The sequence below is a fragment of the Gallinula chloropus genome (assembly GCF_964237585.1).
Source record: "Gallinula chloropus genome assembly, chromosome: 5".
Taxonomy (NCBI): Eukaryota; Metazoa; Chordata; class Aves; order Gruiformes; family Rallidae; genus Gallinula; species Gallinula chloropus.
The window spans coordinates 25,068,760-25,081,311 of record NC_140090.1 but is presented as its reverse complement, the minus strand read 5'-3'; the positions used below and the strand labels follow the sequence as shown (position 1 = coordinate 25,081,311).

General features: G+C 35.6%; 1 protein-coding gene across 1 annotated transcript in view; it reads left to right on the top strand.

The window, feature by feature from the left end:
- The window catches only part of TTN (titin), a 239,952-nt gene that overhangs the window by 12,333 nt on the left and 215,067 nt on the right, over positions 1-12,552 (top strand). The window contains exons 9-26 of the mRNA XM_084264549.1: positions 225-344; positions 1,348-1,485; positions 2,254-2,391; positions 2,865-3,002; positions 4,569-4,844; positions 4,962-5,087; positions 6,146-6,427; positions 6,704-6,769; positions 7,228-7,486; positions 7,776-7,836; positions 7,950-8,162; positions 8,882-9,024; positions 9,640-9,845; positions 9,960-10,190; positions 10,720-10,964; positions 11,660-11,883; positions 11,998-12,162; positions 12,266-12,434. Coding sequence (XP_084120675.1) covers positions 225-344; positions 1,348-1,485; positions 2,254-2,391; positions 2,865-3,002; positions 4,569-4,844; positions 4,962-5,087; positions 6,146-6,427; positions 6,704-6,769; positions 7,228-7,486; positions 7,776-7,836; positions 7,950-8,162; positions 8,882-9,024; positions 9,640-9,845; positions 9,960-10,190; positions 10,720-10,964; positions 11,660-11,883; positions 11,998-12,162; positions 12,266-12,434 — 3,200 coding nt within the window. The remainder of the gene's footprint in view (positions 1-224; positions 345-1,347; positions 1,486-2,253; positions 2,392-2,864; positions 3,003-4,568; positions 4,845-4,961; positions 5,088-6,145; positions 6,428-6,703; positions 6,770-7,227; positions 7,487-7,775; positions 7,837-7,949; positions 8,163-8,881; positions 9,025-9,639; positions 9,846-9,959; positions 10,191-10,719; positions 10,965-11,659; positions 11,884-11,997; positions 12,163-12,265; positions 12,435-12,552) is intronic.

Genomic DNA, 12,552 nt, shown 5'->3' with positions numbered 1-12,552 from the left:
TTCTCCCTTGTGATTTACCATCTAACATTATTCTTACACCGATGAAGTTTTTCCTCTAATACCTCCTTTGTAATTTCCCTACTAGGAATAAAATAATTCTCACTTAGGATTTTCCTTTCACTTACATTCCTCTCTTATCTTTCCTTCTCCTCTTCTTTTGAGGATCTATTTGTTAAAATGAATCTTAAGGCTTTGTTTTTTTTTTGTTTTGCTACAAAAATCAGATGAGAAAGGAGGCAACAGTAGTAGTTACCAGTGATAAAGCCACAAAACAAACAGTAATATCGAGAACTAGAGAAGACATTGTCACTTCACAAGAACAAAGGCACATCTCTCATGAAAAGGTGAATACAGATGTTACCTGTGATTGTCATATCCTACCTTGTTCAAGAATCTAATATCTCATCAAAAAGATAAACCTATGAGCAAGACAAATGACGTAATGTTATTTTTTTCCTCATGTGTTTACACTTCTGGCTTACATTGCTGTCATTCATATGACTGTTGTTTTTTATTTCACTTCCATTATTAATACATAAGAATGTAACAAATAAACTTACTAGACATTAACTCAGAAAAATATCTATTTTCTGTATATTGTTCTAGATAATATTCTAGACCATTTAAGAGACTGACATGTGGGAAATCGCTCTTAAGTTTTCTGATCTTTTTTCTGATTTTGTTTCCAAGCTTGCCATTTGTAGCCTGCTTTGTTTGTTGGCAACACAGTGGGGCAGAAAAAGGAGGAAAAACTCATTCTGCATTAAAATCAATTTTGAAAATACTGATGAATGATTGGAATTCAGGTTATTTTAGCATGTTTTTCATCAGACCAATGTGATTTAACGGAAGACCAGCTTTTATAAAGATATATTACATTTGCATTCTAGCTGAAATGCATGAAGGGAATTAAAAAGTAAAAAAGTAACTCTAAAGTACTAAACCCCAGAAATCCACCTGGATAAAAAATTATGTGCATGTGTTTATGTGCAGATTGCATCTGAACTTCCTGACAGAGTGAAACTTGGTTTATAATATCCTACACTATCTCAAATTGATTATGATGCAGGACAGGTTTCCTCTGATTTGATTTTTTTTAAATTACTGCTTTCAGTAGCAAAGTGAGCATTTGTGGAATGTTTTATTATTTTTTGCTAAATGTCTATACATGTCACAAAAAGTCTGTTTATGTTGTTGTTGATTCTTCCAGGCTAGATGATTTTGAAATCCAGAGTTTGACATTTTTTTCTCCCTTGTGTTTGTATACTCTTCCAAATGCACTGAAACCACTTACCTTCTATTTTTAAAAAATGTATCATTTAAACGTCTCTGTTTGTAAACATCCAGGTACGAAAAGAAAGAGAGAAAACTCCAGTACCAACAGTAATAATTGCCACAGACAAAGCCAAAGAACAGGAAAGAATATCAAGAGCTAGAGAAGAAATATCTGCCAGACACGAACAAGTGCACATTGCTCATGAAAAGGTAAATAAACATTACAGATGTTCAACTCATTGGTACAGTCTAAGAGGTTTATAAACCCTCATTCTTCATGCCAATATCTTTGCTTCTTTATGAAGAGAAGACTACAAAATGAAAACTTTACAAAGCAAGGTATTCCAGGTATAGGCCAAGTAACTCTGACCTCATAGCAGCTCTGTCTGAGGAGGAAGAGTGCAGCTGCCCTTCCTGCAGATCCTTTGAGCATTATGGCTTTTATTGCCAGGGTACTCAGAATTTCATCTGATGCCCAATGACCTTTGCTTTTCATTTGAAGGTAGATTTCTGAAGAGAAATTGTAAAGTTATTTCTCGTGACATGATACTTACATGTGGAGTTTGATTTGCTGATTACATATTTATGTGAGGACTAGAATGCACCTACCAAAGCATGTGGGACCATTTTTTGTTGGACTAAGCAATGAAATTGTTCCATCAACTGATGGGAGTAAATATTAAGGCAGTAGTACTCATTTTTGTCAAATGGTTTTTACAAAACATGACCATGATATATCACAACTAGGAAGAGGGAAGATTCTGTCTAATTCATGCAATATATTAATGACTTTGCACTTTGTTCAACTAGCATATAAGATATAACTTGGTATGTACAAAGGAATTATTCCTTTTCTTGGGTGATGTTTTTCTCTTATTGATAAACAGTCTGAAACTTTATCCCACTTTCTGAAAAGCTGTGCAATTTTGACAACAGGCATGATTGATTACTGTTATTTTTCTTTACCACAAAAACTAGATAAGAAAGGAAGATATGAAACCTTCTGTACCTAAGGTAGTAATTACCACTGATAAACCTAAACCACCGGTCATAATATCGAAAAGCAAAGAAGGAATTGCTACCAAACAAGAACAAGTGAGCATAACCCATGAAAAGGTGAATAGCACTATTACAACCGTATTTGGGCTTTTATCCTCTCTTCTTCACAAACATTGTCTCTCAAAAACAATACTAACTATATATTTCCAGCTTATTTTTTCTAAAGTTTATTCCACCTACAAACTTACAGAACTATTGTTAATTAGACTATATTATTCCCCCTCTATCTTTCTCTCCTAACTGTTTTCATTAGTAGAATGCCCATAATCCTCTTCTGACTCACTTTTCAATGGACTGACTCCCAAAATGCATTTTAACTTTGTTTTTTTAAAACACTGCTTTAATTTAAATAGGTGTCAGGGTGTAACAATACTTTTCAGTACACATATAACACAGAGCTGTGTGCAGTGCACAAGGATCTAACCCCTTAATTCTCCCTCCCAGTCACCATCCCCAAATGCTTTCCCTTTGTTCAAATAGCTTTCAAGATCATATGTAACTGAAACTTTTGTTTCTGCTATAATAATTAGATTAAAAAAGAAGCCAAGAAAACTACTGTAGTTCCGAAAGTAATTGCCACTGATAAACCCAAAGCACCAGTGACAGTGTCCAGAACTAGAGAAGAAATTACAGCCAAGCAAGAACAAATCCATCTAGCTTATGATCAGGTGAATATACCTGTTGCAGATGTGAAATGCACTGTTACAATTTGTTTTTTCTGCAAACCTCACCTTTTAAGAGCTACCTGGGTGCAATAGAATGTCCTCAATTAATTCTTGATAAAATACCCATTAAGGGGGAGGATTATCAAGTAACAGAGTCAGTGTGATTGGGTTTCTAGTGGTCTAGAGGTTTATGTCTCATCCTTCTAGGAAATGCCACTTGTAAGACTACAGTCAGATTTCTCTGTGAAAGCCTACTCCTTACCAATGACTTTATAGTAATGTTTACTTCTTCAGATTTCTGGCTCTGCAATCTTTTTTTATGCAAAATATTTCTTTGCAACTTTGTGGTTGTTCAGATGGAACAACTTCTTTCTATTAGGTTTTGAATTATGTTGTTCATTGTAGGATAGAAACTTCAACATCCATTATAGTGTCTCCAGAATATCACTTCCGATAATCAGACACCTCTTGATGCGGCTCTGTTCCATTAGGACTCCCAGGGTAGAGTTGTTATACAGGGTATATACAACCAGGAACTCTCATATGTGGAAGAACAGTATAGTTGCCAGGAGGCTGACTATTTACTTTGTTGGAAACAGTATAGTACCTTCATAAAATAGGTTTATAAAAAGTTAATTAAAAGAGCATAGCACATAAAACTCATTCAGAGAAGTCAGACTGCCAAGAAGTTACAGTTACTTGTTAGATGACATAAATTTAGGGACAAATTCAAGTTGGTCTAAAAAATTCTTTTGAAAATGGCACTAATGCTGAGTAAGTGGTCCCTGTTATCTAAACAACTACCTTAATGATTGCAAAAAACCTCTCTGTAAACAAGAACATTTTGGCCTTGCTTATTTCAGTTTAAGATGATCATGATTTTTAAAAAGCATTAAATTATCTATTAGATTTTGCTATCTATAGGACATACACTTTCTATGCTCTGTTGCAATATCGAGGTCGGTTATGACAGTGATAATAAACACCAGTAGTAATCGCCCAGTTACTGACTGTTGGTTGACTGGGCAGAAGTTTAGACCCTGATAACATAGAAATGGATAGGATTTATCAGTTATTAGAAACTAATAAAATTCCTGATACAAATGCATTATTTCCAGTTTCTTAGAAAGCTCCTTCTTTCATAAAATAGATTAGCACTGAATTAACAGATATACCTGTGGTAAAATTTTTTATGCATATATTCCTTAGTTAATACATTGACATCAGATGCTAGACACACTCTCTACATTTTTAATAGCGCCTAACAGTTACATAGAGCTGATGAGCATACTGACAGACAAATTTATAAAGCACACAAACATAGATATGTTCTGAATATGCATAGGTAGAGATTAGGAAAAATATGTCTATATTGGAATCTACTGACTGTGTAGTGCATTTACATGTGAACACATTTGATGTTTACATTATTACTTTTCCACTTCTGTGTACTCTCTCTTTGTCTGGAACATACTTTACTGGGCATTATATTTATAAGTATTTGCCAGATATGCAAGCCTTTAATATACCAATTAATATTTGTCTAAATTCTGCCAATGTTATCCGTAGACTGAAGCTGGAAAAAAGGCTGAAGCTGTAGCTACAGTTGTTGCAGCAGTTGATCAGGCACGTGTTCGATCACCCTGGGAACCAGAACAAGCAGATGAAGCTTATGTAAAGCAGAAAACTTTGGAATATGGCTATAAAGAGCACACTGTAACAGACCGTGCTGCTGAGGCTCCAGCAGAACATCATGTTGTCACTAAAGAAGTTAAAACTGTCTATGTTCCTCCTGAGAAACATATCTCGGCTGCTGAAAAGAAGGAAGTACATGTATCAACAGAGGTTAGACTCAGTTTACATTACACTCTTTTCCAAAAACTACATCCCAGTGAAATCTGTTTCCATTTGTAGAGCTGCATCATATTCTCAACAACTTTTTTTTCCCATTGTTTTGTGTAGATAAAAAGAGCAACAGAAACTATGGCTGAGAAAACAATTCATGTTGAACACCCGCGACCCCGCACAGCAAGCCCTCACTTCACAGTCTCCAAAATTGCTGTTCCTAAACCAGATCATGCGTATGAAGTAAGAAAACTGTATCCAAGAACTGTGTTCTTATTTATAAAAACCAGTAGGTCACACATTCTATTTGGCTTTTCCTCCCACACATGATGCTTTCCCAAGAGGAAGAGCTGTATGGTCTCTACAGTTTCGTTTTTGTTGGTTTGTTTGACTAAGAAAGAGCAGTGCTGTAAACAGACATGCAAACTGCTGAACTGTGATTTTTAATTGTTAGTTACTTAGACAAGCTTATCATCTATTTAAGGATGCAGCTTTGATACTTCGTGTCATACAGTTACATTTGTCACATAACTTAATGCTTATTAAAGAGCAGAAGTATTCCTTTTCAATACTATTGTGTGCATTAGTTCACTAGCATATTGGAAACAGTGCTTTCTTTGAGATTACTAATACTAAGATAATTTTTTTAAATAGAAAAAATTCAGATTGCATAATATGACACCATCCATTTTTAATGTTATTTGTTCAATTCTTCTGTTTGATTCCACATATTAAAAATTCCCATTTAATTAATTTTCTCATTCAATTATACTTTCTCTCTTTACCTGGACTATAAAAATCAAGTGTTTTTTCCCTCAAACATAATTAAACACTATACAAATTACGTGAATTTTGTTTTCTTTAAAGATCTATATACATTATCCAAAGTTATGACACCTACAATAACATTCTGAAATATCTTCAGTAATTTTAATCACAGACAGTTAAGAAATTCATAGTTTTACTTATTGCAGGTATCAGATTAAATGGAAAGTTAAGGCCTCAGATGAATAAATTTGGAGGACATTTCTCATGTTGCACTCTAAGAGCTTGCTGACCATTTAAAGACCAAAATACAAAGTAAAAAAAAAAAAAAAAGATAAATTATTTGCATGTTAGACACATCAAAAATAATACAAGGATATTATCTGTCTGGCATTCTACTGTTGCAGTCTAAAACTGGAAGTCATTTTTGTAGATATGACTTTTGCTGTGTCAACAAAGGAAGCAACTGGTACATAGGCAATCTGCTCTGCTTTGAAAATGAGAGATAAAAAAACTGTAAGTCTTCTGTTCCCCAGGTTTCAATAGCCGGATCTGCCATGGCTACTCTGGAAAAAGAGCTATCAGCTACTTCTGCTGTGCAAAAGATCACCAAGCCTGTGAAACCACCTCAGCTTAAGCCACATGAAGTCAGGATAAAAGCCGAGCCTGTTCCCTCTCCACAGTTTCCCTTTGGAGAGGCTGCTGAGACCTATAAACATCACTATGATGTTGAGACTAAAAAAGAGACAGGTGTAAGCATTAAAGGTGAAGCAGTGCGGGAAGAACACTTGGTTTTGCAGAAAGAAGGTGAAGCAAAGGTATGGTATTAAGCAAATTTCCATCACTTTACCATTCATCTTAAAAAAGTAGCATTGCCTCACTTTTTTTCTGTTTCCTTATTGCAATTTTCCGCTTTTACTGCATCCAGCTGACTTTTATCTCTTTGCTGTTTTACACAAATCCTTCTAAGGACCTAATATTTACCTATGACATGCAAAGAGTTCTCTTTACCTAGTTTATTTTCTTATCTAAATTCTGCTTTTTATGCCTTTGGCTTTGTTAGGTGGTTAACAACTGTGCTTTAAACAAAACAGGTGACAGAAACTGCCAGAGTTCCTGTACCCGCGGAAATCCCTGCTACTCCACCCACCTTAGTCTCAGTAAGTAATTATAATATAGTAAGCGGAGTTACACTATGTTTTCCACTTGCTTAGTATTTTAAATTTTATCTTTGAAGACCTGACCATGAAAATTTGGCTTTGTTTAATTTAGTATACTTCCTGAGCCATACAATTTAACTCTGATACAAACCATTCAGAATGTCTGTTATGGGAGTGATTCTTGACAATTGTGTCACATAGTGGATTGAGATTTGCTGCAGCAACAGTTTCTCACCGTGATCTGCACAAATATCAACCTACCTTTTAATTTTCCTGTTAATGCTTAGAGATACCAAACACTTCCTTTTGGAAAAACTCTCGTTCCTGGATGCACTGCTGAACAGAACAGTGTTTTGAAGTCGACATTGAATATTCCATTCAAATAGGTTTTAGTTATTTAAATATCTGTTCTGTGGTGAAAATGCATACTGAGTGTGATACTTATTTTTGTCCTACAGGGCCTCAAAAATAAGACTGTGACTGAAGGTGAGTCTGTAACTCTGGAGTGCCATATCTCTGGTCATCCTCAGCCTACTGTGACATGGTACAGGGAAGACTACAAGATTGAGAGCTCAATGGACTTCCAGATCACTTTCAAAGCAGGGCTTGCTCGCCTTGTGATTCGTGAAGCTTTTGCAGAAGACAGTGGAAGATTTACCTGCACTGCTACCAATAAGGCAGGGAGTGTCAGCACATCTTGTCACTTACACGTGAAAGGTAAAATTATAAACTTCCTACAGTGATAAATATGCTTGTTAACTGTGTGTTACTTGTTATGTAAATTCGGCACTTTGTCAGCTCCCAACTAGAACATATGCCTTGAATTGTATTCCAGGGCTGTAGGAATATGAGGAAATTAAGGGCTGATGGGGGCTTTTTACTTACTTCCTCAGTGGAAGTACTTGGCCCTTGGGGCTACCTACCTACTTAACCTTCTCTCTATTTATGTCAACTAAATTTAAAAACTAAGTATTTTAAAATCCACTATATCATACTTGCCTTCCAGTTTCAGAAGAAGTCGAGACTCGAGAAACCATTTCTGAAAAGTCTGTTACAGAAGAGAAACGGTAAAGTTACTTTCCTAAACAGACTGCTCCTGTTGTGGTCATTAATTTCTTGCAATTTGTTTATGAGGGCTTCAGACATCAGCTCACTTACCCGGACTTGAATCTTGTTTCAGCTATGTGGAGACAAAGGACATTGTAATGGAAGATGTCTCCATTGCAGCGGAGGAAGTATCGGGAGAACCCATGCCTCCTTTCTTCATAAGAAAACCAATAGTACATAAATTAATTGAAGGTGGGAGCATTATTTTTGAATGCCAAGTAGGGGGCAACCCAAAGCCACATGTCTACTGGAAAAAAGGTGGAGTTCCTCTAACGACTGGCTACAGGTACTTTGAATACAATGCACAAAAACTATTTAAGCATATTTTTTAAGAATATTTAATTGGTAGTACAATAATATTGATTCCCTTACTGAAACTGAGACAAGTAACATCATTGATTTCTGTGAAATTTTAGTTTTTAACTGTAAAGGTCTTAGGATCATGTCTTAATGTGAAACTTCAGAAGACTGCTAAGTTTAAAATGTGAATATTCAAAACACTGTGAAATGAGAAATGCTACATATTCTTGAAAACAAATCAGGAAGAAGTTTTGCATTTATTTTATTCTGTCTATGTAATGTTTGCATTTTGTCTATGCAAATGCTGTCTCCAGAAAGAAACATGTTTTCCAGCAGAGAAAAAATTCCACAGTTTTGTAGCATATTTTAAGAAATATCATTCTGTAATCACCACTAGTAGGATAAACTATGTACACACAGCATATATCATTTTACTGTATTTGATGACAACATCTCTGATATTTCAGTATTACTGTTTCTATCTCATTTATTTTAGTGACAGTGGAAAAAAGTCCACTCTAGTTTCAGCATGGTTACTTTTCCTATGCTGTTCTGCAGATTCATTGAGTGAGAATTGCCTGCAAAAATTTCTCATCTTGTGCAAGCTAGCAATGATTCTAATGAACTGTATTTCTAAAAGAAAATTCACTAAAAAAATCTGTTCATCAGAATTAAAGAGAGGTTATAACTTTATATTTTCTCTAGATACAAAGTGAGTTACAAAAGAGAAACCGGGGAATGCAAACTTGAAATTTCCATGACCTTTGCCGATGATGCCGGAGAATACACTATTGTTGTTCGTAATAAACATGGCGAAGCTTCTGCAACGGTCTCCTTACTAGAAGAAGGTACATAATAGATTACAGAAATGGGAAAAATATTTCTTAAACTTAACTTTAAATTGGGAAAAATATTTTAAATTGTACTTTGAATTCTTTGCAGCTTAGTTTGGTCAATTCTAGAAACATAAAGGGAGAACTGGTGGCTCTGTTTCCGCAAGACAGAACATGTAGCTATGAGAACCCTTTTCTGTTAATGTCTGTAACGGTCTACATAACATAAGACATTCAAAGAGTGATGTGGAGAAAGGAGGTTAATCAAGTAAAAAGGATGTTCTATTAGAGAAAGAAGCTAACTTTCTTTTTCTTCCAAAGGTCATTGTAAAAGTGCATGAAAGTTTGTAGGAGAGAGAGGCACAATGCAGAAATTGTAAAGTAGACTCTACAAGTGCTTCCACTTTGAGAACTAGAACACCTAAATAGCATAGTGAAACTTTTACCTGTTTATAAATCTCATCTGAGGGCATCAATATTTGCATTTAGTTTCTGTGTTTTATTGACTAAACAGAGGAAAGCTCTGCTTGAATCACCAAAACCAGTAAAATAAGTTTGTACTTGTTTTCTCTATTCAATCCAGTGAAAACTAAAAAAAACTGTCAAAATTAATGTATTTTTATTTCTTAGCTGATTATGATGCCTACATAAAATCACAACAAGAAATGATGTACCAAACTCAGATGACTGCATATGTACAGGAACCTAAAGTGGCTGAGGTAGCCCCAGCTATTTCATATGGTGACTTTGAAAAAGAATATGAAAAAGAACAAGCCCTAATTAGGAAGAAAATGGCAAAAGATACAGTGATGGTCAGAACTTTTGTAGAAGATGAGGTATGTCTGCCACTCTATACTCATTTTGTATGCTGACATTTTAGCAGTACAAATCACTTCTTTACAAGGTCATTATCTAACACACAGAGCTAACAGTCCTGTTTTTTGGTACAGGAATTCCATATTTCTTCCTTTGAAGAAAGACTTATCAAGGAAATTGAACTCAGAATTATTAAGACCACTTTAGATGAACTTCTTGAAGAAGACGGAGAGGCGATGATGGTTGATATTTCTGAATCTGAAGCTATAGAAGCAGGATTTGAGTTAAGATTAAAGAATTACAGAACCTTTGAAGGGACGGGAGTTACTTTTCATTGTAAGACAACTGGATATCCATTGCCAAAGGTACCCCTAACTTGTATGACTTTGGTCTATTTAAAAAACATCTGTCACTAATTGAAAAATCCCTTAACATCCTATTGGTGGTCGCATTCTACATAGAAAACAGAAAATCTTGAAGGAAAGACAGTGTTTTATTTTGCTAGCAAGCTGAATTTTCCTTTTGTCCCTTAATAGAATACTGTTATGTCATTTAGCCAGTTCAGAGTTAGGTGAGATTTACCAGTTAAATTGGTCTTGTTTCTGAGTATCTCTGAGTTAGCCCACACAGTACGAAGTCTGGTCTAGGTCACCGCTTTGTGAAAATGGGCTTTTATACCTGCTTCTAGCTCCAAAACGTGTTTCAGACTACTGTGAAAACACATTACTTTAGTCTTAATTATTTCTAAAGTGTTGATGGGAACATACATACATGGATTGTGATGTTGCATCACCTGAAAAGTGGGAAGTTGTGACATGTTGTACGCATGGACCATTACTGGATCTTTGCCTTCAGGAGAGCTCACATAGCATCCCACTGTTTCTTTCCATGCAGATTGCATGGTACAAAGATGGTAAGCGCATAAGGCATGGAGAGCGCTACCGTATGGAAATTCTGCAAGATGGCAGTGCCAGCCTGCGTTTACCTGTTGTTTTACCTGAAGATGAAGGAATTTATACTGTCTTTGCCAGTAATATGAAAGGAAATGCTATTTGTTCAGCAAAACTCTACGTTGAGCCAGTTGCACCCACAGCAACGCCAGGTTATATGCCAGGACCAGAAGTTATGAGAAGATACAGGTGGGTATACAGTAATATACAAATATCACAAGTCTGCAAAAACTCATTACACAGCAGCTAAACAGCTAAAGTTACTGGTATTTGCATGTCAGAGAGAAGTTATAAATGCTGTATATTGATATATATATTGATTTATGTGCCAACTCTTTATCTGATTTGCTTTCTTAATGACCAATGCAGTTCCCAGAGTACCATCATCCAGATGCATATCCAGACAAAGCATCAGATTTACCACCTCAGTAACCATCTTTTTTTCTTAAAGTACTCATGTTTAGTGGAAAAAAAAATTATCCTGCACTTGAAGTTTTGCTGCTGTGTTCAACTCTTAATTCCCACCCTTGAAATAGCTGTATTTCTACAGCAGAAATAATCCACTGTTGGCATGTACTCTGTTCTGTCTGCATATAGATACACAAACATGCACAAAAGTACAGAGGATTTTACCCATATCTGTACAATATCCAAAACCGAAAAATTTCCTTGTAATATGTCCTAATACTACTCAGCTATACATATTACTGCCAAAAAACTTGAGAAAGTTGATTACAAATATTTTTTTCATGATTTCTCACATAGATAAATCTGCAAACGTCTTTAAAATAAAGTATGCTAAAGGCAAAATTTGAGCTCTGTTTATCATGACAGCCCATTGCTATATGACACTGTCATACTCACATCTTATTTTTTCCTTCCAGGTCTGTTTCTCCACGCTCTCCAAGCAGGTCTCCTGCCCGCAGTTCTCCTTCTCGTTCTCCTGGCCGCAGATTAGAAGAAACTGATGAAGGACAACTAGAGAGACTGTATAAGCCAGTTTTTGTTTTGAAACCTACATCGTTTAAATGTTCACAGGGGCAGACAGCAAGATTTGACTTAAAAGTTGTTGGCAGACCTATGCCAGAGACATACTGGTTCCATAATGGTACATCAACCTTATTTTCATCAACAAATAATCTTAAAAAACAATTTTACATGCATTTTACATCTTACTGAGATACTATTTTGAATGTAATTTTTTTTTTATATGTATCTTCAGGTCAACAAGTGGTTAATGACTACACCCATAAAATAGTGATTAAAGAAGATGGCACACAGTCATTGATCATTGTTCCTGCTATGCCTGAAGACTCTGGAGAATGGGCTGTAATTGCTCAGAACAGGGCAGGCAAAGCTTCAGTCTCGATGACCCTGACTGTGGAAGGTAGCTATGATGCATGCTATTTTTATGAGGCTGAGGATTGTTTCTCATTAAAAATCATGGTTATGTCAATTCCTCCTGTGATAAATTACCCTTACTCTTTCAGCTAAGGAAGACCTAGTCAGACCTCACTTTGTGGAAAGGCTGAAGAATGTTAGTGTAAAGGAGGGCTCCAGACTGGAGATGGCAGTGAAAGCCACTGGTAACCCTAATCCTGACATTGTATGGCTGAAGAACAGTGACATCATTGTACCTCATAAATACCCCAAAATAAAGTAAGCATTTTTATTTTTTTTTAAATAGTAAAGCAGTTAATATTCACCATCCTGCAAAATGCCCCCTACTCTACACTGAAACTCTAGAAGGAATTCACTAAGTCCAATGACTTATCCC